This window comes from Parasteatoda tepidariorum, chromosome X2 (genome assembly GCF_043381705.1).
Source record: "Parasteatoda tepidariorum isolate YZ-2023 chromosome X2, CAS_Ptep_4.0, whole genome shotgun sequence".
Classification (NCBI taxonomy): Eukaryota; Metazoa; Arthropoda; class Arachnida; order Araneae; family Theridiidae; genus Parasteatoda; species Parasteatoda tepidariorum.
The window spans coordinates 45011770-45036912 of NC_092215.1; the positions used below are offsets into that span (position 1 = coordinate 45011770).

Below are 25143 nucleotides of genomic sequence, written 5' to 3' on the forward strand. Positions count from 1 at the left end.
CGTGCAGGTCGTCGGGCTACCGAAGCGGGGGTGCCATCCCCTCTGCAGAGGATCAAAATTGTGATGGCATGTCTTCGGATCATCCTCAGGGATGTTTCCCAGACCGTCGCCAATAGCCCATCGTGCAGCTCTAGTGCGACGAAAATTAACTACAACTACAACAACAGCTGCCACTTTTTTATAAAGTTATTTTTCATATATCGATCACTTTTTGTGACTGGGCATAAGTGGGTTAATATGCAGGTTTTTATTTTATAACCGTCGTTGAACAGATTTGCGTTACATGGAGAGGAAGACCTCTCACGGTTAGTCTGACGGGAAGGGGCCTCTAACCCATGATCCGTCTACCACTAAGGATATTTTACGTGAGCACCGTGGTCGGTGCAAGCCAGATGCGGAATTCGTATCGACCAGCCATAGCTGGGATTCGAACCTGGTTTACCTCATTGGAAGGCGAGCGCCCTGTCCCCTGAGCACGGCTCTAATATGTAGGTTAATAATAATTATACTGCATGTGCGAAAAAAATAAACTTTGATAACTGTTGATAAGATTCTATTAGAACTTGGCGGTAAAATGTAGCGCATGTTATTTTTTGAAAATTTATTTGTCCTATTAATCATTTTTATTCATATTTTATTATTTCTGGAGAAAAATATCGAAATACATTGTTTCTAGTCCTATATTGATCGTCGAGGTTACCATATTCTTCTGATCTCAACCCTTTTGTCTCATTTTTATTGGGAAATATACCTCCCCCCCTTCAGGACCGTGATCTCGCTATTCTACCTTCACGGCTCACGATATCATATGGAACTTTATGACTCCAGCGGCTAACGTTACTATCTCAATACTGTACTGTCGCATTCATTAGGGGAGTGTCGGGTACCCCAGCCCTTTGTCAATTTCATATGTATAGAATATTTTTTCAAGTCAATGGCCCATCGGACATTAGTTATTATATTAAAAAAATATTATTTTCAAAGTTTCAAGTATTTATGCAGCTGGTAACATGGTAAACAATAGTTTTGAAAATATGTTGAATACAGTAGTCATGAAATTAAGAAAAATTGGTTGAATTTTGTGATAAAAATGATAAATGAGATTTATCTATTGTCAATGCATTGGTCATTTTCAATTACACCTGAAAAAACAGTCAAAAAACATAATTTTTGTAACTGGGCGGGGCTACCCAGCACAAAGAGCTGAAAAACATGTTTTTTAAAATTTCTATTTAGTTAAACTATTCTTTTTTTTTTTTTTNTTGGTTTATTCTTTTTGCATTATTTAATTAGATGATAAAACAATAGAAACATGCAAGAATATTGATTATTACTCAATATTATACAGTAATATAAGCAATACTCCTTAAGTGAGCAGGGCTACCCGACTCTTCCTTACATTTCGTATTAATACATATAAACGCGGAATTTTCAGGCCGAGGAACGCGTTTCTTCCCGCCGGTCTTGAAGGGGTTAAAGGCAATGCTTAAGGAATTCATTAATTGTCATCCACTATGAAATAATTTATTATTTTTATTTATAACTGGAAATGCTAAAAAGTAAGCAGCATTCTATTATTTCTGTAGAAAATATTTCAATAATTTTTATTTTTAATTATCACATTACCACCTGTGCCCTAGTGCAGTAGTTCCCATGCGTGTTCTACTTAACCATAGGGTTCCGTGAAAAAGTCACAGGGGTTCTAAGAATTAGGAAATTATTTTAGACAAGTTTTGATTTTTTGGACTTGTAATTATATTTATGTCCATTCAATAATCTGTCATTTATTTAATATTTTGTTTATTATTAAGAAACTATTTAATTACAACTCCAGTGGAAAAAAAAACCCCACAAAATTTGAAGAAGAAAAAATATATTCGTTCTATTGACAATTCATAAAATAAATTATGAAAAGCATGTGTATTTATAAAAATCCGCAATCTGGAAAATATTGTCTCCTCTCAATTGTTTAGTCTGGACAAGAGAGCTGCCATAACTTAATTTTGAATTCCTCTAGTAGTAATACTAATTTTAAATTATTTTGAATTATTCAATTTTAGAAATAAATAAATCATAAACTGAAATTTTCATGACAGAAGCGTTATAACTTAGATAATATTTTTAAGTATTAAAGCCCTAATTTAAAAAAAAAGAAAAAAAGAAAGAAAAAAAAAACAAATCCTTAGAAAAATTTAAAAAAAAACATTTTTTTTCTTCAAATACACTAATAAATTGTCCTTTCTAACAAGCATAAGAGTCAGTAAAATCTTTACTACACCTTTCTTAGATCTTAACTAGTACAAAAGGAATGAAAAACATTAATATTGCAATTTTTGAATACTTAAAAAAAAGTTTCTGTAGGTTCAAATAATATTTCTGAAGACTGTGCCGCTTTAAATAGTTAAAAAATGCTTCATTACTGGATTGGTTTCACACAAACAATATTACTTTTAATGGGAATTCAGTTTGTCTTTCTCAGTAACCATCATTACAAACACTTCTAAATATTAATCGACCACGAGGACGGGACTTATGTAATTTTAAGTTAGGAGAACACCCTCTCACATCTGATTTGAGTTAAAGGAATTGTTAATAAATGTTGTGCAGGATTATGTAATTCTCATGAAAAAAGCGTAATTTTAATTTATTTTTCATTTATTTTTATTGTTTTTAGTTTGATTTATTAAATACAACCTATAAAAAATGAAATTAAAAAATAGATTACTATAGAATAAAGAACGAAAATTCAAATCGAAAAGCTTAATAGAAACTCGAAACGGAAATTTTTGAAACTTAATTTCTCCGGAACTAGTTCAAAAGTTTTTCTTCTTCTTATTTTCAGTCACAGTTACAGAAAATGATTACAAAACTATTCGATAAATAGGGCATAAGTTTTTAACGCGTAATTATAAATTCTTCGATGAAATCGTCATATCTTTTTAAATTCAAACCGTCTGTTCTTTTTTTTTTTTATTTACATTAATACGTAAAAAAAAAGACTGAAAACACTAGCATTGGTATTAAAGCTTTCTAACTTTATCATCGCATGTGTAAAGTTTAGATGAAATCGAAAAGTTTAAAAGAGTGAAGCAGATTTTTTTTAAAAAGTTTTTTAAGGTGATGAAGCTGTCTTTTATTCCCAAGTTATATTTTTCGACATGCACAAAATAATTTCTTATCAATATTTTCAGAAATTCCAAATTCCTGAAAAGATATCTATGATTTTACAAGATGCAGTACCATTATAAAATCTATGTTAGATTAAAATTTATGTGTACTTCAATATCGGTATATCAGTAAAAAAAAACAAATTATTATGTAGGTCTGTTACAAAATAATTTCAGATGTTTCTGAAAACTACAAAATCAAATTGTTATAAGTTTTTTCAAAACATGCATTTTTACCGTTTTTAAAATCATTCTAAAATTAAAATTTTCTATTTTTTTTTTTATAAAAATGTGAATTTTTTTTTTTCAATTTGTATGTATTAAATAATTCTAAAATAATTTTAGATGTAGCAAAGTCTTGTCGAAAAATCATCCAATTTACTGTTCCGCTAATCTTACTCTTTTAAAAAGAAACAAAAAAATCTGCCAAAAAAAAAAGAAAATTCATCTCAACTGTCATTCCGCAAATGAGCACGTGACTGATGTTTCTGAGGAAAAGGCACATGCATTCATTAAAAATGACGAAATTATATTGCATTAGTTTTATTAAACTAGTTTTATTAAATATGGTCCGAAATAAAAAATTTTAACTGTTAAATGAAAATGCCAACTTTTTTTACCGTTTGAAGAGGAAATACAATAAATAGTTTAGATTTAAAAGTGACGATTACTTAGAACTGAATATATGTTTTTTTTTCTTTTGATAATTAATTCGATGTCCTACTGTTACTTAAACTCTTACACATTGAGGTTAATTAAAATGATCATAGGTCGTAGCTTCAGGATTATTATATAGGTCGGTGGTATTAAAAATGTAGACAGGATTCCATTATTTAGTATGTGTTTGCTACTGAATTCCTCAAAATGAAAATTACATATTTTCGTTTTTCCGAAGCATTGGAAATTAAGAACAATGGTTCGTGAAGAGATTACGGTATAAAAACGGAGGTGTGCCACTTAAAAAAATGTCTTCTTATTTACTGTAGAACTTTTATTGTAATTCTTTTTATTTCATATTTTAAGTCTAATTAGAAAATTAATTTTTAGAAGCTTGTTGTAGAAGTTGAATTACATTAGTTTTTAGAGGCTTATTATGCGGTAGTATTAAAAATGTAGACAGGATTCAATTTATTAGTATCAGCTTGCTACTGAATTATTATCGTTCCCATTTTATTTGTCAAAATGAAGTTAATATATTTTCGTTTTTCCGAAGCATTAAAAATTAAGTACAATGGTTTGTGAAAAGATCACAGTACAAAAACGGAGGTGTGCCATTGAAAAAATATCTTTTTATTAATTCTGTAATTCTTTTTATTTCATATTTTAAGTATTATGAGAAAATTAGTTTTTAGAAGCTATATCTTTTTTAGATAAAAAAAACGCTTTAACTGAAAATTCAAAAAAATAAAATCTGCATTCACCATAATATGCTTTATGAGTGTTTTTTTTTTTAATTATTGCATTTTTCATAACTTAAAATAACAACCTTTTTCAGAAAAGAAAATAAAATTAAAGGATCGGAATAAATTCAGTTTTTGTATCTTATTGTTTATAGTAATTTATTATATTGTTTATAATAATCTAATTATCTTTTATGTATTAAGATAAAAAAAGTACAACTATGTAGAATAGTAATAGTGCAACTATGTAAAATATTTTTTAGATTATGAATATTTTTTAAATTAAAAACTTTTGAAGTTTTACAGACTGTCTTCCTTAAAAAGGTTAAATTATCGCAAGTTTTTGACTTTCTCCATGAAAAGTGTAATTTTTTTATTACTATTATTGATATTACTGTTTATAAATTTTTTACATCATTAATTTTTAAGTATATCTTTGAACTTCATTTGTGGTAAACATGTTTTGATTGAGGAAAATCAAATTGTCGAAAAGTTAATTTTTTTTAAAGTTTTGAATTAGAAAATTATATTTTTGTGTTTAATTTTTTTTTTTCATTTTTCTTAAAAACTAGTCTTAAAATCAATTACAAAATTCCTTAAGCTAGTTGTGTAGGCTAGGCGAGGACTTGCACGTTGACCCTTCGAGAGGTGAATGTGGTCCTCGAAATGAAGATTATGTTCCCTCAAACTAAAGCGTCCCCAGGATAAATGCTCTTAAAAACACCAAATCACTCTTAAAATTCAAAAAAAAAAAAAAAAAAAAAAAAAAAAAATTAAAAAAAAANAATGAAATTCTATTATTATACAAGAATTTCTGTCTGACATATTATACATATGTTAAGAAATAAATATGTATATCTGAAATATGTAATAGTTAAATGGAGGAAAAAGTAACAGATGGTATCAGTAACTGATGATTTTTAGAATTACGTTAGAAAGAGCAAAAATGTTATTACATTTTATATAAATTAAACCTAAAGGCAAAAAAAAAAGAAAAACGCCCTAAAATTTTAAAAGTTACAATGCCCAAAACCTTAAAAAATGTCTTTTAAAAAGAAGAAATGTTCCGAAAAATGCAAATAATGTCATCATGTTTTTTGTCTTCAATTAAAAGCTATTCCTAAATAAGTATTGAGAAGCTTAGAAATATTAATAAATAATTCTATAAATTATTGGATGTGTTTCTGAAATATAGGGCCATAAAAATAATCTTCAGCACGTAATAACAATATAAATTAGATAATATCTGTTGTGAACACGCCTTATTACTGTTTTTCGAAAGTAAAAATAAATTTATATGCAATTTTTTTGCTTGCATAATATGTGCTTTCAGGCACTGATATTTTTCAGTGACTTTGGGCCTCGACTTATAATTTCCCAAGGGTTAATTCTGACCAGAAGGGTAATTTTTTTCAACTCAGATATACATGTTAAAAACCTTTAAAAGAAATAGTTTGAACAGATAGCGGTTCACCATAGGAAGAGTTTTTAAATGCTCAGATATTGCTGTTTTTCTTATTATGTTGAAACATATGGTTGCGAACAATAAAGAATATGTTATTATCGTTTTAATTATTGACTTATTCGAGTATTGCAGAGAACCAACAGAGTTAGATTTAAATACTCAAATAATCATTTTCACAACAGTTTTTATAAATGTCCACTGACAATTAATTATAAATTTTGCTAAGTGTTTTTCTAACAGTTTAGCCATTAAAATACAGCATATTCCAGTTTTCAAAAAAATATTAGATGTTCAGATTGGCTGTAAGTAAGAAATTATTCCAATCGAATTATGGCATTTTGAAATTACTAAAAAGAGAATCATTTTTAAGTGACTCAAAATGTCTATAAAAACCATTTTTTATTCAATTCATATTTTATTTAATGTAACAATTCATTTAAATTGTATTTTTTATTCTAGTTTTAATTCGTAAGTTTGAAAACCTGTTTCTGAAATTTCCTAAGTTCATTTTTTTATCGAAATTGTTGTGGCACGTTTGCATATCAAAGAAAGAAGGCATAATAGTTATTTTATTGATAAATTTTCTCTAAACTATAAATCTTAGCTTTTAATGAGTATTTTTTAAAAGCATTTTAGACCCTAAAATCCAAACATTATATTAATATCACTAAAATTTAAAACTTTGATTATTTAAGAAATTAGAGAATGCTTCACATTTATAGATCTTAGTCGAACATATCAAAGAAAATAGACAATAAATATCTTAGTTATAAATCTACACTGATAATTATTTATAAACCTTAGCTTTGATAAGAGTATTTTTCTAATATTTTTTTCAAATTCAAAAACGTGATCATTTAAGATATAAGGAAATGCTTAACATTTAAGGAGCTAAACGGTACCCGTGAAACAAAAAAGACAATAAAAATAAAGTGAATGCACTCAAGAAAATTGCATCGTTCGCATTAACCTTTCAACTCTTCCGTGAAATTTAAATTGAGTGTTAAAGAAACTGTCTGAGGAGTATAATATGTTGGATCATTTATTTTTACCCTTTCGGCCTTTAATGGTTTAAGGGATGGAAATCTATTCTATTGGAATTATAGGGTGTAGTTAAAGATTTTCATTTGGGCTATGTTGTTCTATTTTATATATATATATTAGAGCTGAACATTATTGTCGTGATAATTCGTAAAATATCGATGACTTAACGATGCTTTCCAACTAACAAATTTGCTTTATTTTTACAAAGGTCAATTTTTCTGTACCACACGCTAAAATTTTATGTTCGGTAACTATCGTTATCGACAACACTTTTTCGATAAATAATGAAGATAATAATTTCTATTTCTTACAGTGGTCAATTTTTCTGTCGCACGCACTAAAATTTTATGTTCGGTAACTATCGTTATCGACAGCACTCGCAATGTTATCTTTTTCGATAAATAAAGATAATTTCTATTTTTTACAGTGGTCAATTTTTCTGTAGCACACACTAAAAGTTTTTGTTCGGTAACTATCGTTACCGACACCACTCGCAATATTATCTTGTTCGATAAATAATGAAGATAATAATTTCTATTTTTTACAGTGGTTAATTTTTCTGTAGCACGCACTAAAATTTTATGTTCGGAAACTATCTTTATCGACAGCACTCGCAATGTTATTTTTTCGATAAATAAAGATAATTTCTATTTTTTACAGTGGTCAATTTTTCTGTAGCACACACTAAAATTTTATGTTCGGTAACTGTCTTTATCGACAACACTCGCAATGTTATCTTTTTCTATAAATAATAAAGGTAATTTCTATTTTTTACAGTGGTTAATTTTTCTGTAGCACACACTGAAATTTTATGTTCGGTAACTATCGTTATCGACAACACTCGCAATATTATCTTTTTCGATAAATAATGAAGATAATAATTTCTATTTCTTACAGTGGTCAATTTTTCTGTAGTACGCACTAAAATTTTATGTTCGGTAACTATTTTTATCGACAACACTCGCAATATTATCTTTTTCGATAAATAATGAAGATAATAATTTCTATTTTTTACTGTGGTTAATTTTTCTGTCGCACACACTAAAATTTTATGCTCGGTAACTATCGTTATCGATAACACTCGCAATATTATCTTATTCGATAAATAATGAAGTTAGTTAAAAATGACAGTGATATCACAATATTTGTTATTTGATAATTATCGTTATCGATAATAGTGATTATATTATCATTTTCAGATCGTATTGGATATTATTGTTTTTGTTAATGGTTGTTATATTATCCTCGATTAATTGCGTAGTGTTCTCCCGAAATGTTTTTAGAAGGGCGGCCTTCCGTTTGATGCTCCCTTTTTGCCCTTCTCGTAAAAATAATCCGCCATACCTTAAAAATATTGCCTTTTTTTATTTATATTCCATTTGAAATAAAATAATTAACTGTTTAAATAATTATACACTGGTAAAATTATCTGTGTTTATATAGGTTTAATTCTGATTATTATTACAAATATTTATTTTGTTAAGATTATTCTCAACTGGTTACATTTTTATAAGTTTCTATTTTTTCGGAGGGGGTTATCTTAACACATTTTAAGTGATTTTAAATTTTAAAATTATTTTTTAAATAAATACTTTTTTATAAACTTTCTTTTCTCATGATTTTCAGTTTACATGCCTTTAATTATTTTTTATAAACTACAAATAATTCTCTTACTTTGATAAGGAGTGAGAATTACTTTTTAAAATAGTATAAGAGGGTAATTTAAAATTGATGTGGATCAAATTCAGTTATTACATAATATTACACATTTTGATAAATTTTAACGGTGGTAAGCGAGTGCTCTTTCAAAACTCTAAATGCTCTTTTCTGTGAGGAAGCACCCTGTCTTTTTTTTTAATTCCTAAGGAGACCTCTGGATTGCTATATCATAGCTATCGTATGTTCGACGTTTATCGTAACGTATGGTATTCGTATTTTAAGTGAGAATAAATTTTCAAGAATCATTATTGTGATGTTTAAAAATTACCGATATTTAACAATGTATCGGCCAGCTTTAATGTATATGGCCTTGAGACAATGACAAATATTAATTTTGAAATTTTCCATACAATTGCTTAATTTCTTATAATAAAGTGATACGAATAATGTTTTTATGTAAAGAAATTTATTGTGTTAGATACAAATAAAATACCTGAATTTAAGTATATTTTTTTAAACAATATTTTTTTAAAAAATGTTTGTATTTTTAATCAATCATTAAAACTAAAATAACTTAACAGATTCTGCATTAAAAATGATTGATGAATGTTAATTTTTTTAAAAATGCCACTAAAGAGCTATCCTTATTTTATGGTTTGTAAAAATTGTGAAATTCCTTAAATAAGCTAAATTTTGCTATAAAAAGGTAAATAACGTTGTAAATATATTAAAAATATATAAAATTCAAGAAAAGATTCTTTACGGTGTGAAAAGATTACAAAACATTTTAAACAAGGTAAATTTACAATTATAAACTTTTTATAATATCGTAATAGTTTTTAAAATTATTTTAAAAGAACAGTCTAGCTAAAGATAAATTAACAATTCTAAACTTTATTAACAGTTTTTTAAATTATTTCAAAGAACAGTCTAGCTAAAGCTCCTGCTAAGGCGCCATATTTATTTTCTATTATGAAAAATAACGCATTATTGTGTTCTTTTTGTAAGTGTGTACGCGTAGTGAAATGTGTGGGTACGTTGACCGCCTTTAGGGTGGCTTCCTAAACGGACACCTACTGGATTTTGAATATTTTCTTCTCAAGGTCGTTTACTACTAGATAAAATCATCCCACGCCTACGTATAATATTAACAGTAAGTAGGGAAAGTTTCCTATTGACATTAAAGAATATTTATTAATTAATAATTATGCTGCGAACAAGTTGGGAGTTATAATATTTATTTTCCTGTTTTTTTTCTATTTGAAAATTCTATTTTCTAGACTTTTTCTGAAAGGTTCTGTTTTTATGAAAATCACAAAAAGATAATTCCATTTAAAAATTAGCTTTTATCGAATATTTATTATTTAATTTAATAACAGTCGAAAAAATTCTGAATTGTATAGTCTTTTACATCATTTTAAACAATGTAATCTTCCATGGCAAAATACAAATCGGTTGACTACTTCCTGCGAAATCGAATTTTAAAAAAAAGTCGTACATTTAAAATTTGATTTCTCAGGAACTATTAGACCGATTTCGCTCAAATTTTGTATTTTGCCATGGGAAGTTTAACTTTTTGAGGTGATGTAAAAAATTGTATACTTCAAAATTTTTTTCGACTATTATTAAATAAAATAATAAATATTTATTAAAAGTTATTTTTGCATGGAAATTATCTCTGGATAAACGAACTTCATAATTTTCTGTAAACATTTTTCAATTCGTTTAAGATGTTCTCGAGATATTGCGAAATGCGCAAAATGTAAAATTATATTAAGGGGTCCAAATTTTGGATCGCTCTCCTGACCAAACTATGGGAACCATATTTTGGGGTTCAAAAATCGGAATCCTTGGAGAAAAAAAACGGTATATTTATTTAGAGAAAATACAGATTGTGTCTGATTTCGTAACTTAAAATATCGCCTGCACTGATTAATTAGCATATTTGAAGTCACCCTCTCGAAACATTATAATTGAGTTTCAGAACGTGAAGATCCGATCATTAGATAAAAAGTTATTCAGTGTTTTTTACGCAATGTACACAAAGAACATGACATTTACTCCGCAGTATTTTTCAAAGCATGTAAAATATAAAGTTGTCGCCCAATTAAAATAGGAGATGTGCATCACTCTAGAATTTCAACAGGTTTTTCTATACTAATTCAATTCACCAATTGGTATTTTCTGTAAGTTATTTTTATCTGGATTTTTGATAAATATCTTTGCTTTTTTATAATTCACTTCAAAATCATTTTTCAGTATTATACAAAACATTTTATTTCTTATTCCATTTTTTCATAGTTCTAACAGTGTGTTAAATTTAATTATGTTTTCATAAAAGTATCAATCGAAACTGACATAAATGAGAAAGAAAAAGCTTTTTTTGTATTGATGCTCGTCTAAATGAAATGAGCTTCCGCAAATTTAATTTTTTTTCTTCAAAACAGCTATTTGAAACTTATCAATACCATAAGTTCTTTAATTTTTCACCGTTCATTTACTTACTAATTTTAAAAGTTTATATGTTACCAATGTAGTTTCCGGCGCACTTAGGTTAATTTTGAATTCGTCCATTTACACAAATTTTAATTCCGTTTTCGGTTTTCGTTAACGATATTACTTTGCAACAAATTTACTATTTACACTCTGTTATGTTACTAATGTAGGATATTTTTCATTGCGTTTATGTATGCAAATTTTATTTATTTGGGAGTTTTTTTCGTTGTGTTTTTCCTTCCCTTGATCTTTCTTTTTTCCTGCATTATGTCATTTGGAAGTAGTTAAAATTAATTCTTTATAATGAACAGATTTACTCATTTGCATATAAATTTTAACAGCGTATATGTTATTTATGTAGTTTCCGTTGCACTTAGGATATTTTTAATTTCAGTCATTTACGCAAATTTAAATTTTCTTTTTCATTTTTTTGTTTTTGCTTTTTGGATGTTGCTTATACCTGATTGATCTATGTAAACTTATAAATTTAAATCGCGCATTGATTTAAAGACTTAAGAATAATAAGAATAATAAGCCTGCGTTTTTAAATTGTTCTGGAGAGTGTTTTTACTGAAAACACGGTTTCTATATAGGCAATTAGATGCTACAGTGTATTATGCTGTTATCTAATGTAAAGTACCTATTTGGAAACAATATACTAAAGAATAGTTTGATCACATTTGATTAAAATGTGGTTATTACAATATTACCTCAAGCCCTTCAATTAAGTTTCTACAAAAGTCATATTTTCTTTTCCTTTCTTTTAATTCTGCTCGATCCTTGAATAAGTTGCATTGATAGTGTTAATGAGAAATTGACAATCAATAATATGAATACATATTATTGATTATCAATAATATAAAGTAATCAATAGTTCTTTAGGACTATAGATCAGGATCACCTAGAATTAGAATCTAGGAGGTCTTGTCTTTTTTCCATTATTCATTATGATAATTAGAAAATAATAAATTTTTCAAGGTGTTTTACATTTAATATGTGGTAACATTTAAAGAACTTTAGTTTAAATAATTTGTTTCAAACTTATACTCTCAGATGACTCAAAGCACTTTTTTTTCTTTCGAAAATGTAAGATGTGTTCGCGTGATGGAAATTAATCATTTTAGTCAATCATTGTTAGCCGAATGTCGAAAAATCGTCCTTTGTATACTTCAGTAAATAATTGGTTAGCAAATTTCTACTATAATGGAATGAACGGATATTCTAAGGAGCATTAGAATAAAATTGCGTCTATGGACTAGCAAGCGAGTCTTCATCGGTCGTTATAATGGAAGGGTCGTAATAACAGGAGTCGTACTAAAAAGCGTAGACTATATCTGGTTTATTCTATTTTCATTAATTATTATATTTGCTCTTCTATTTTCAGTAATTATTGAATTGTTAATTATAATTAATTTCTTGTAATGATACAAAAATGTAAAAATTGCATAGTTCAGAAAATTTATATAGATAAAAAAACATTTATTGTATTATTATTATGTATCTTAATATTATATTAAGGTTTACATATCTTATATACCTTATTAAAAACTATATACAAAGAAATTATATATTAATTATCATTAGAGTTGTACAGTTAATTTAATTAATTATAACCAAAAATTTAAACTAATATATCAAATAAAAGTAATTGGTGTTAGTTAATTTTTGAACAGCATAATCTATCGCAAGGATAGTTTCAGTAATTATTGAATTGTTAATTATAATTAATTTCTTGTGATGATACAAAAATGTAAAAATTACATAGTTGAGAAAATTTATATAGATAAAAAAACATATATTGTATTATATATCTTAATATTATATTAAGTTATATATTATATATCATATTAAAAACTATACACAAAGAAATTAGATATTAATCATTAGTCGTACAATTAATTTAATTAATTATGACCAAAAATTTTAACTAACATTATCAAATAAAAGTAATTGGTGTTAGTTTCTTTTTGAACAGCATAATCCATCCCAAAATTTGTTTCAGTCATTGTTTAGCTGTCACCTGTTTATTTTAAAAAACCGCTTCTATAATCTTTACTGAGGAATCAAAGCCGGATAGAAAGTGTTTCATGTTTTTTCTGAGGTAAATTTGCCATCACATTACGATTCATAATTGAAAAAAAAAAAATATTTTTCTTTCCTCTCGGTTTCGGAACAGGCTTCATAACCCTGCGGCATCCGAGGTCATCGTCCTGCTCCAAGGTGTCCAGTAGCAAAATGATTCTAACATTGACCCTGAATGCTTCGAAAAAGTTCAGCTTAAATAATTGGTCGCATCTCATCTTTTTATTTCTGGTGTCAGTCTTGCTTATGCTCGAATAACTGTCAATATGGTCTGCGTGGTTGCTTGAATTCCTGGAATGTGTGCCATCTGTAGTTGTGTTTCGTTTATGTCGTGATAAGTGACGTTTTTCATGTGACTTATATAGTTATTTAATTTATACTAAATATTGCCGGTGGTTTCTAAGTTTTACTTTATAAATGTTGTCGGCGATTTCCAAGTTTTACTTTATAAATGTTGCCGGTGATTTCTAAGTTTTACTTTATAAATGTTGCCGGTGATTTTTAAGTTTTACTTTATAAATGTTGTCGGTGATTTTTGAGATCTTTATTGAATGGTTGCCGTTGATTTTTAAGTGCTTAGTTCATTAACTGTTATTAGTGATTCCAATTTGATTATTTCTTCAAATGCTGCCAGTGATATCAATCTTCTTATTTTATGACAGATTGTTAATGATTTAGAAAAATGTGAATTCATTAAATACGTAAAAACACTGCCTGCAGTATGTATGTTTCGTTAGGAAAATATTTTAGATGTAACGAATTGCTAACGCGAAAAGGAATTATCTTAAACAAGTGTCTGCTTTCATCCGTTTGAAGAAAAAGTGATAAAAGATGCTATAATTAAGTTTTTATTCATTACACATCGCTCCATAAAGAAGTCTTACAGCGTGTGTCCCTAAATTTAGTAGTTTTCGCTTTGTTGCTTTGTTATACATATTTTGCGTGACGATTTTTTCTCTCTAATATAAGGAAGACGAAAGAAGGCGAATCTTTTTTACAATTTAGCGACTAAACAAGTTATAAATAATTTTTAACTGAAATGAAAGTTTTCAAATTAATTTGACTGCTTAAATTGAAGGAGAACTGATGAAGTTTTACAATAGTTGAGTTTACCTAGCAGAGGTGGGAGGAACTTAAATCTAATGTTATTATAACATTAAAAATGGAACATATTATTACATCAACTAACTTAAATATGTACTTTTTTGTGTGATCATTATGAAACTTTTGAAGGAAATACTTTGGAATTTTTAAAACTTGGTGTCTTCATTTATAGTTAAGCTCTAAAAAGGTGAGTTTGAACAACATTTGATTTAAAATTTAGTTTCAATATTTTTTCGAAAATTTATGCAAGTTCAAAAAACTTTTAGCGTCTTGGCGGTAATAGTTGGCTCGAACAGGTACCAATACGAAAATATCCTCTAAATAAGTGAAGAACTTAGTAGGAAAGGTTATTAATTGCCATTTTTGTGAGAAACAAATTACGATTTTTCTTGTCAAGATCTAATTTAATTAAACAATTTATTTTGCTATATCTTTAAATTTTGCGATCCCACTGAAGGAAGGTACTAAGTATCAGTCTTTGAGTGTTTTTCTAGTGAAAGAAAGATCCAAGTGCATTTTGCATAAAACGGTCAATGATAACCTTAAAAGCCCATCTTGTGGTTGCAAATTAAGGTTGTTCTTCGAAAACTCAGTCATCAAATAAAAAACGCTTTTTGCGTGTAAATATTTTTATAATTAGTGTGAGTTTGCAACAATAAGTATTCATAAGCATTATGTTAATTTTAGTCCATCTCTAGATAGTGTCCTTTATGTTTATAAAAATACGCGAATTGTCAATATGAAGAAAAATCACTGTTTTATGAAAATGGGGGATGTTTGTTATCTTATGTTTAACATGTCGGTTAAGTTAGATAAAATTGAAAACTTTCTGCGAACACAAAATCACAATTAAAAAAAGTTTCTGCAAGCAATTGTTTAACTCTTGTAACTAGTTTCAACATCTCTTTCGTTTCCCTTTCATTTTGGCGAAATTTGTTTGAAAATCAAGGATTTTTTTCTTCTTTTAAATTATTAGTTTTACCAAACTCAATATTGAATCATACTGCAGAGAGGAGTTTGATAAAAAACCGAAAGAAAAAAAATGATGAAAATAGAAGCCCTAAATTGTGCCAAATTTTTTTTTAAATAATTGAAACAATACCTGAAATTTGAGCAAAAAAAGTTTATGTAGGAAAGCATGAACACAGAATGTTATCAACATTTTAATAAAAATATCGAATTTTATTTATTTAAATTGTGTAAATATGAATCTATATGGATGTTCTTTAAATCATGCAAATATGAATCTCGATGTTTGATTTTAAAATCGCATGAATATGAATTTCCGATGTATAATTTTCAAGTCACTTGAACACGAATCATAATAGTGGCTTTTAATTTGCAATATGAAACGTAATATTTGATATAAAATCGTTAAAACACTACCCGCGATCATAAATCGCTTAAATATGAATAGCGATGTGAGAGAATAAATTATGCAAAAACTTATGACGATGTGTGATTTTTTAATCATGTGAATGTAATTTTAAATCGCATATGCATTGGTAGGAAATAAAAAAGCTTAAAAACGATGATTTTTTTTTTCCTTAAGAAGAATTTGATGAAGGCGAGCTTTCTTTGAAAAGGCATATTTTTTTATTATTAAATTGAAAAAAAAGCGAAAAACTCATTATTGGATACCAGCATGGCCGAAAGTCAAATGCTATGACGAAATCGCGGGAAAAGTGCGGCTGCGTGAAGCAGAGGGGGAAAAAAATCTAAAAAAGAACCTTTCTGCTAGATTGACCTGCGCGCCTTTGACCGTTTTTCTTTTTTTTAGTAACTTATAAAAAATTTCCGTTATGGTAACAAATTTCCCGCGAACGGCGTTCGCGCGTTCGTGTATATATCACACATATGATGACCAGATTTCTAAATCGTGATAGCGTCCTCAAAAAATATATTTATGGAACACCCATATATTTATGGAAAATATTTTATATCTGCAACGAAAATATGTTTTTCTTTTCTTTTTGATAACTGAATAAGTTGAATTGATAACCACTCCATAGCCACTGGAAAACAGGAACAATCGCACCCCCACTGCCTAAACAAGCATACGACCAAAAAAAAAACTGATTTTTTTTTTAAATATTTTTTTTTAAATATGCGTTGTCACACTTTTTGTAACCCCTCCGTTACTAATTGTCACAATGACGTGTATCCTCTTCCCCTAAGTAGGACAACATTTGTGAATGGCCCCTTACCTAAAAAATAAAATTGGATTCGATGTAAAATTATGTTGCACTTGAATCAGCCTTGGCTGTGTTACGCCAAATATATATGACGTTACATACTCTGGAAAAGCTACGCTGAACTAAGTCTAAGTTAGAAACTAAGTCTGACGGAAAAATAGTGGAAAACGAAAGAAATGTGTCGGAAGTATCTCTGGAACCAATGAGATACAAGATAAATGAATAAATGGGTTATTATTCAAGACCTACGTAAATATGGAACACGATGTAATGATTATAATCCATATCGGAAAATGAGTTCTGGAATTTTAGTTATCAAACACTGTTAGAAATTTCGATCCTGTTAATCCATAATTTCATTCAAATTTGCTGTAACGTTAATAAAGTGAATAATAACCTTAGTAAAGAATTTTTAAATATTACAATAAAAAATTATAAGAGAGATAAGAAATTTTATTCAAGTAACTTCTTAGACAGTTTTATGGTATATCTCTTTTTTTGAGTCGTGTGGATTTTGTTTCATGACCAAAATACACTATAAATTTAACCCACAATACGTAAAAAGTGCTAAAAATTAAAATGTATAATATTTTACGTTATAATTAAAAAAATTTTTTTAATGTGATTATTTTCTTTTAAGCTACATTATTTCTGAGTAAAATTAAAATTTTCTGCCATTAGTCTCAGAAAGATATTATTTTGATTTGACCTGTATTGTAATGAATTTTTATTTTTAGGTAGCAATAACAAGGCATTGAGGAATCATGGTTATTGTAACAAGGGTAAGTTTTAATTTTTGAAATATTTCTATATTAATTACTTTTTGAAATCCTTTAACTTTGAAACTTCCTTAGAAGAAGTTCTTAAAAGTTAATCTTTTTTTAGAAAAGGGTGACGCGAAATTTTATATACATAGATATACATAAACGGAAATAAAATAGAGAAGTAAAGGTACTGAAACACCTTTACTTCTCCATTTTATTGTATATCTGCATGCAGTATGCAGCCGATTTTATTTCTTCAGTCTTTATCATTATTCTATACTCCTTTAAGTTAACTCAACTGAAAAAAAAATCACGATTGTTTTCTAAATTAAATTAATACAAATGTTGACATTAAGTCAGTATGACAGTATGTAAGTATGACATTTTCATATATACTGACAAGCAAATGGGATCTCATTCTTTTACATACATTACTAATACAACATTTTGATATTAAATTTTTATTTGTACAATAAATTAAAATGTTAAGCAGTGTATAAGAATATTTTTCCCTATTGTTTTTTTAAACATGTTAGCACGTTTATGGAAAGAAAGTGGTTATTTTTTTAATTGTTTATTGATTATTGATTAATAATTGAAAACATTTTCTTGATTATATTTCATAATAGCTTAATTACTTTTTAATTTAGAGCGTTAACTATTATTTAACCCCTTGTTTTGTTTTTCAAAATTTTCGAAAATTCTTCGACCATTATTTCTTAAAACAGTCATATATTGTACTTCAATGCTTACAAGAATATTTCAACAATGCTCCGAATTCTTGTTTCAATGCTGCCTTATATGTATACACTTTTTTTTAAGACGTTAAGAGGTTTTAAGACGTCTTTTAAGAAATAGCACACACAATAATTTCTGAAGATGAAAAATTATGGAAGAAACATGTTTCTTATAAAACTGTTAAAACTAAGGGAAAAATCACGTGGTAAATACCGTGCCAACCCTAATCAGCTGTACCATGTTATAACCCCATACTTAATACTTCATGAATAACTAATAAAATTCATTATTTTCAACGAAAAACTGGTTTTTCAGTAAAATTACTTCTTGCATCAATTTTGGGATACATTTAGTATGCGTATCAGAACAGTACGCCATCTTCTATTCACAATTCTTTCGTGCTATTTATAATGTGTGCATGAGTCAATAATTGTGTCGCGCTATTTTAAGCATTAAGAACAATATTGTCGATGTAATCTTTAATAGCCTTAATCAGTAACCGATTGTCATTATTTTAATTAAGGTATTTCAAAATCGTGTTCAGCTTCTCGTGAATTAAGTGAATAATAAACAACTGCTTGTTAGTATTGGGAAGATTTTGCTGTGTAAAAGATGCCTTCTTGTTACATCTGATACCGTCCTTAACATTGACCTACTTAAGATTTTCTAAAGGAAAGCAGTATCAGACTCTGAATTTTAATTACTTTTTTATGCTAAATAAATCTTATTGTTCGCTTTCAATTTATGCATTTTATTTTTTAATATATCACAGTCACGTGGTGGCAGTGAAAGTTTTTTTTTTTTGGTCTACGTACAAGACTGTATAAAAGTAATGAATCAACAATATATTTTAACAATGTATTCTTCAAAAAAACTTAATCAAACCACTAAATTTAGAGTCCCATGAAAACCTTGGAACAAAATTTTAAATGATACAACTCAATAAGTTACATGATTAAACAGTTTCGAAAAATATTATTTTACACCTTTAAGTATACATAGTTTATTATTGAAATGCTGGTGTAAAAATTTTAAGTAAGATAAAAAAAAAAGTTTCGGCCAGGCCAAGAGGAATTTCAAAACTTTTTGTTCGGAAATTGTAAATGAATAATATTTTTATATGCATGGGAAAATTATGTCTTAATAGCATAAAAAATAACTTTGTATATCAAGCCTTTGTTTGATATTGTTAGTTTTTTGTAGAATCACCCACTTTTTAAAATTTGAAATTTCTTATGTAGCAGATTAATTTAATTTAAAGTCCAGCATTGTTCAAATTAATGTATTTAATACATATGACACTTTTAAAACAAACGAGGGGAAAAAAAAGTGGTGAGGGAAGATATATTTACATTTATGCCTTTCAACTCCATAGTCTTGAAATTTTGAACCCAAACCAGAAGACAAGGAAACTCCTGAATCAAGTATTATAATTTTATAATTATAACCGTAGTTGAAAAGCCGACCCAATTTTCGGGTTTACGACTACTAATGTTCAACCAACTCCTCAACCTTGTAATTTTGAACCCAATCCAGAAGTCAAGGTAACTTCTGGACCAAGTATTGGGAGAAATTTGCCTTCGTGGAGGACATTTTGATGGTACTAACCCGCATTTGCGTTAAATGTAGAGGAAAACCACGGTTAGCCTAACGGCAGGGGGACTCTAACCCATGATCCATCTACCACTGAAGATATTTTTACGTAAGCACTGTGGTCGGTGCAAGCCAGATGCGGAATTCGTATTGACCAGCCATCGCTGGATTTCGAACCCGTTTCACATCATTGGAAGCCGAACGCTCTATCCCCATTGCCTCTGGGTCAAATATTTGGATAAATTTGCTTCGTGGAGGAATTTTTGATGGAACTAACCCGCATTTGCGTCACATGGTGAGGAAGACCTCCTACGGTTAGCTTGATGGCAAGGGAACTCTAACCCACGATCCGTTTACAACTGAGAATATTTTTCGTCAGCACAGTGGTCGATGTGAGTAGGGGGTGGAATTTGTATCGACCAATCATCTCTGATATTCGTACCTGCGTCACCTCATTGGGAAGAGCGATTGCTCTATCTCTTGAGCCACCATGGCTCTTAAAATAGCTGTTGATAATTGTAGGTTTTTTTTTTTTTTTTTTTTTTTTTTTTTTTTTTTTTTTTTTTNTAGTTTTTTTTTTTTTTTTTTTGCAACGTGATTATTTTACACCCTTCTTTTCACTTAACTTTCTTTTATAGAAAGAAAAAAAAACGCATTATTTTCTTTTTTTTTCCCTCCCTCCTTCTCTCTCTGTTGTGCCTTTCGAAATCATGTAAGATTGCATACAGCAAATTTGAAGTCAAAACTCAATAATCGATAGTTTCAAATATTTGTTGAATAAAAAGTATAAGAGAAGAGATTTAAATTTTCCTACCATCTAAAAAAATTTGGTCAAAGAAAATTTTTTTTTTTAGTCATTTGCAAGATATTCTCAATTTCAGGCTTCATTTTCCACTCTGAAATCAAACCGAAAAATCTCTCAATCATTTTATGGTGGATAATATAATCAAGAAAAGAGTTCTTTGTCAGAAATTAGTTATTTTATCATGATCATGTAAAGTCTTTGAAAATTATTTTTCATTTTGTTAATGTATATATTGCTTAAAAATATTTCTGAGTGCTTAAAAAGTACTTAAAGGGTTCTTATTTTTTGTTGAAGTATTTGGCTACGCACCCTGTAATAGTACTGGCGAAATTACTATAATAATTTGATTACCCTCTTTTTTTAAATTCTTAATAACATTTTCCAGGAAATAATGCTTACAGAAGTGATGAATTACTTTCGTTTGTGTTTACATGTTTAGAGAATATCAGCAATTTTATAACAGAATGTTTAGCATTTTTTTAACAATGTTGACATTTGTTAACAATGTTGTTATTCAGACAAAATTTCCAGTTGTGTCGGCGGCAGTTAAGAGATGCCGAAAGCTTCAACGCGGGTTCGTTTACTAAAACGTAAAACTTTCATGAACTTTTTTACTACTTTTAGACAAACGTTTGGCTCTATTATTATTACAAATTAGTGATAAAAAAGTTTTAATAATTAATTTTTTTGTTTAGACATCAAAGACCGAGCAGCGAAACCGCAAAATTTAGCTTTTATGCTACGTATATTTCGGCCTCTATGTAATCTTAGGTGGCTCGGGCTCGGAATTCTATTGGCATGTGGCAGAACATAGATAAATTAATATTATCGCAGCTCATGTATATTAATCTACATAATTTAAAAATACGAATCATACTTGTATGGTTAAAAAATAATATTTAAATTTCCAGAACGATAAGCGGCCATCTAAACCAGAAGCCTTTTCCCTCCGTAATTTTTTTAAGCTTGCTAGTGTTTTAAATAGGGTTGAAGTTCCCGGTTTATTTGAATAATACGAAGAATTAATGTAAAATTACAGAAACTACTTTTAATATTTCTATAATCGCAAATTCTTCATTCATTTCAATGATCATTTGTTTCCCTAAATAACTGTGGAAACTTTTTGTTATTTGAACGTTTTTTAATTAGTTCATTGTTTGCCTCCTTGCAAAATACTTTTTTTTCTTGATTTGTGATGTCAGTTGTATTGCTCTTTTGATCTCATTATATATATTTTTTAATCCAAAATGAGATTATGAAACCCTTGTATTTTCACGAGAAATAGCTCTTTTTAATTGACAACGTATCATTAAATCGATTTTAATACCTTATTGCCATTTGTGATCGTCCTTGAAAGTTTTCATTCTGGAACACTTTGAGGGTTTCAAAATATTCGACAACAATGAAGTAGGGGAAAAAAAAAGAGTTTAACGCCTTTTGCACTCATGATTTAAAAATAAAATAATTGCCCGTTCTCTGATATTTATCACGCTTTAACTTTTTGTGAAGAAATAAAAATTAAATTTATTTAAAGTGGTGTACCTGAAAAATTCTCAAATATCCTATTTTTTATTAATTTCTTCATTTACAATGTGAAAGCGAAATGATATATTCACTTCAAATGTTCTGTCTTGAGAATAAATAACATGAAGAAAAATATAATATCATGACACGAAATTCTGTATCCGAAATTTCCTTTATTGTCATTTCATATCAGTTCATCTCCTGCCATGGAACCTACCATCTCAGATTTTTGATAGAAAATTTTTACAACTAAAGAATTTGAGACTGATTTAAAAAATATCAACAATATTGGAAATTTTTCATCTGAATTGCTACGCATCTCGCAAAACCCACTTTTCATCTTTAAAGAATCGTGCTTTAATGATCCAATATATTCCGATTGTTTATATTGATGATGGGCTATGATAATTTATTGATAGGGTTGGAATAGTTAATCAAATTGTTCTAAACTGCTCCCTAACTAAATTTTTACTCTAGACTGCTCCAAAATGCCCTTTTTTCCCCCAAATTTTTCCAAGATGCTCCAAAATTTTAATAATTGAGCAATTTGCTCAAAGATTCGGCTAATTTGGCGCCAAATTAGAGCTCAAAAGTCAGTTTTGTTGCGCCAAAACACCTAGCCATTTTCTTTTTTCTTCTAATTGTTGATTAACATGTTTAGTTAGGGGGGGGGGCCTTTTTCCTCCCATCGTGTCAAGAAGTTATTACTAAAATAACAAAATTCACTTATCCCTTGATTCCGCTTAAATGCTACAACGCGTCAAATGCGCTAAAAATCGTTGAGGGAACGCGAAAAATAAATAATGACGCGTCTCTTGGGATGCGTAATTCTCAAACAAGGAAAGAAATTACGCCGCAGCAAAATGTATGTAAGCAAAATTATAACCAAACTTAAAATACATATGAACAAAAAAAAATTTTTTTTATCGATCTTTTTTCCTTTTTAATCTTTTTTTATCATATCAAATTACATCGTTGATCAGTCCTAATTAAAAGCCCTTATTTTCCAAGATTCTTTTTGTTTTGAAATTTTTTCTTCTTCTGTCTATAGAGAAAATTATGAATGTGCATATTGAACGATGGATAAAGAGGCGGAGAATACATATTTTAAATTGGGATCCGCTTTTTGTAAAAAGGGACCTAGAAATATAAAAATCCTATTTCCTAAAATCCGTAGTTTCCAAGATAAAGCAGAATCACTGTTTATAATATAACATTGTATTAAAAATATTGTAATTAGAAACGACACCAAATCTATAAATGACGAGGATTTATAATAAAATCGGCGCAAATAGAGCAATTTCGAAAGTAATACCTTAAAATTCAACGTACGCGTGTTGAAATAATATCATGTTTAAAAAATGGAAATTAGAAAAAAACAAGTAGAAGTAGGCGAGACAATAAACGTAAAACGTAACATTTCTATGGACTCAGGAGCGTAAAAAAAGTGATTTTCGTATAAATCGTTAAAAAATGGTTTTTGCTCGATTGCGAAATTTGAGTGTCTTGATAATATTGCAATTTAAAATTTAAAAAAAAATGAGAAACCACGTGAAAATATATAAATAAGATCAGAAAATTATGTGGATTTGCAATGGAATCGTGTGGAATCCACAGTTCAAAAAGTGATAACTGAAATTAATTCGCTTATTGTAATAACATCGTATTAAAGATACCGTAATTAAAGATATTGAAAGACCATGTAGAAATGAACAGAAAACGGTAACTTCTACAATTAACTTTGCGTTGATGATTTTACATTTTATGGATGACAGTATATTTTTGTTGTTGGTGGTAAATAAATTTAATTTAAAATGGAAATTTTATTTTAGTTTCAAATATTATTGGCACATTTCTTTCATCTAATTATTTGAAATTCATATTTATCTAAATACGATATAAGCTTGCGAAAATAAACTCTAAACAGTATTTCTTTGTTGCGTTTCTATTACATCTTTTTTACTTAATATTGCATTTTTTCCAAACTCTGTTAAATATGATATAAAATGTTAATTTATGTGCCCAAAAATCAAATTTCACAAGTACTATACTTATTTAAATATAAAAACTATTTGCTTCAAAAACCAAATTTATTTGCTCCAAAACACATTTTTTTCCTGCTCCGTAAACATTTTTCTGCTGTTCCATTACTGAGTATGTGGTAAAAACAACAAAATTGGAATATGCACGATGACAAGTGTTTCAATCGATTGAGTTTATCTACACTTACTTTTAATAAAACGCGATATTTAAAAAACGATTTGCATCAGTTCATTTTATAACTTAGTTATTATTAGACACTTTCTAATAAAATGAATTAAGTTTGAAAGTATAAACTATTGTGTTTTGTTTATAAATTGATAGTTAATGAGTATAAAGTTTGATGTTTATATTTTTTTACATTTTAAATTTTATCAGTTTTAAAGCTCTGTTTTATTCATTAAAATTAAATAATGAAAACAGCTCATAAACATGAGGGACGATTTTTAAGTACGAATAACATTTTTACTTAATATCACTAAATAAGTATCATTCTTATTTTAATAAAAATACGAATATATCAAATATTAACTGTGTAGTTTTGGTACAAATGTAAAAAAATTCTTTATATTATTGTTGATATGCAAATTAGACAAGGAAATAGTGTTTTAAAAATAAAATTATTAATAAATATATATTAATAAATATATATTAATATGTAAATATATAATTAAAAATAAATATATAAAAATGAAATGTAAACTATAAGAATATCGCTAGCAAGAAAAAATTAGAAAAACACAGCACATAATGTGAAACTATCTCAATTATATATATATATTGATGATGGGCTATGATAATTTATTGATAGGGTTGGAATAGTTAATCAAATTGTTCTAAACTGCTCCCTAACTAAATTTCTACTCTAGACTGCTCCAAAATGCCCTTTTTTTCCCCAAAATTTTTCCAAGATGCTCCAAAATTTTAATAATTGAGCAATTTGCTCAAAGATTCAGCTAATTTGGCTCCAAATTAGAGCTCAAAAGTCAGTTTTGTTGCGCCAAAACACCTAGCCATTTTCTTTTTTCTTCTAATTGTTGATTAACATGTTTAGTTAGGGGGGGGGG

The 25143-nt window shown here is 28.1% G+C and overlaps 1 protein-coding gene across 2 annotated transcripts in view; it reads left to right on the top strand.

Moving 5' to 3' along the window:
• The window catches only part of LOC107454979 (myosin-VIIa ck), a 77907-nt gene that overhangs the window by 6523 nt on the left and 46241 nt on the right, over positions 1–25143 (top strand). For both annotated transcript variants that reach the window (XM_016072360.4, XM_016072361.3), the window contains exon 2: positions 17350–17394. In XM_016072360.4, coding sequence (XP_015927846.1) covers positions 17377–17394 — 18 coding nt within the window. In that variant the 5' untranslated portion in view covers positions 17350–17376. The remainder of the gene's footprint in view (positions 1–17349; positions 17395–25143) is intronic.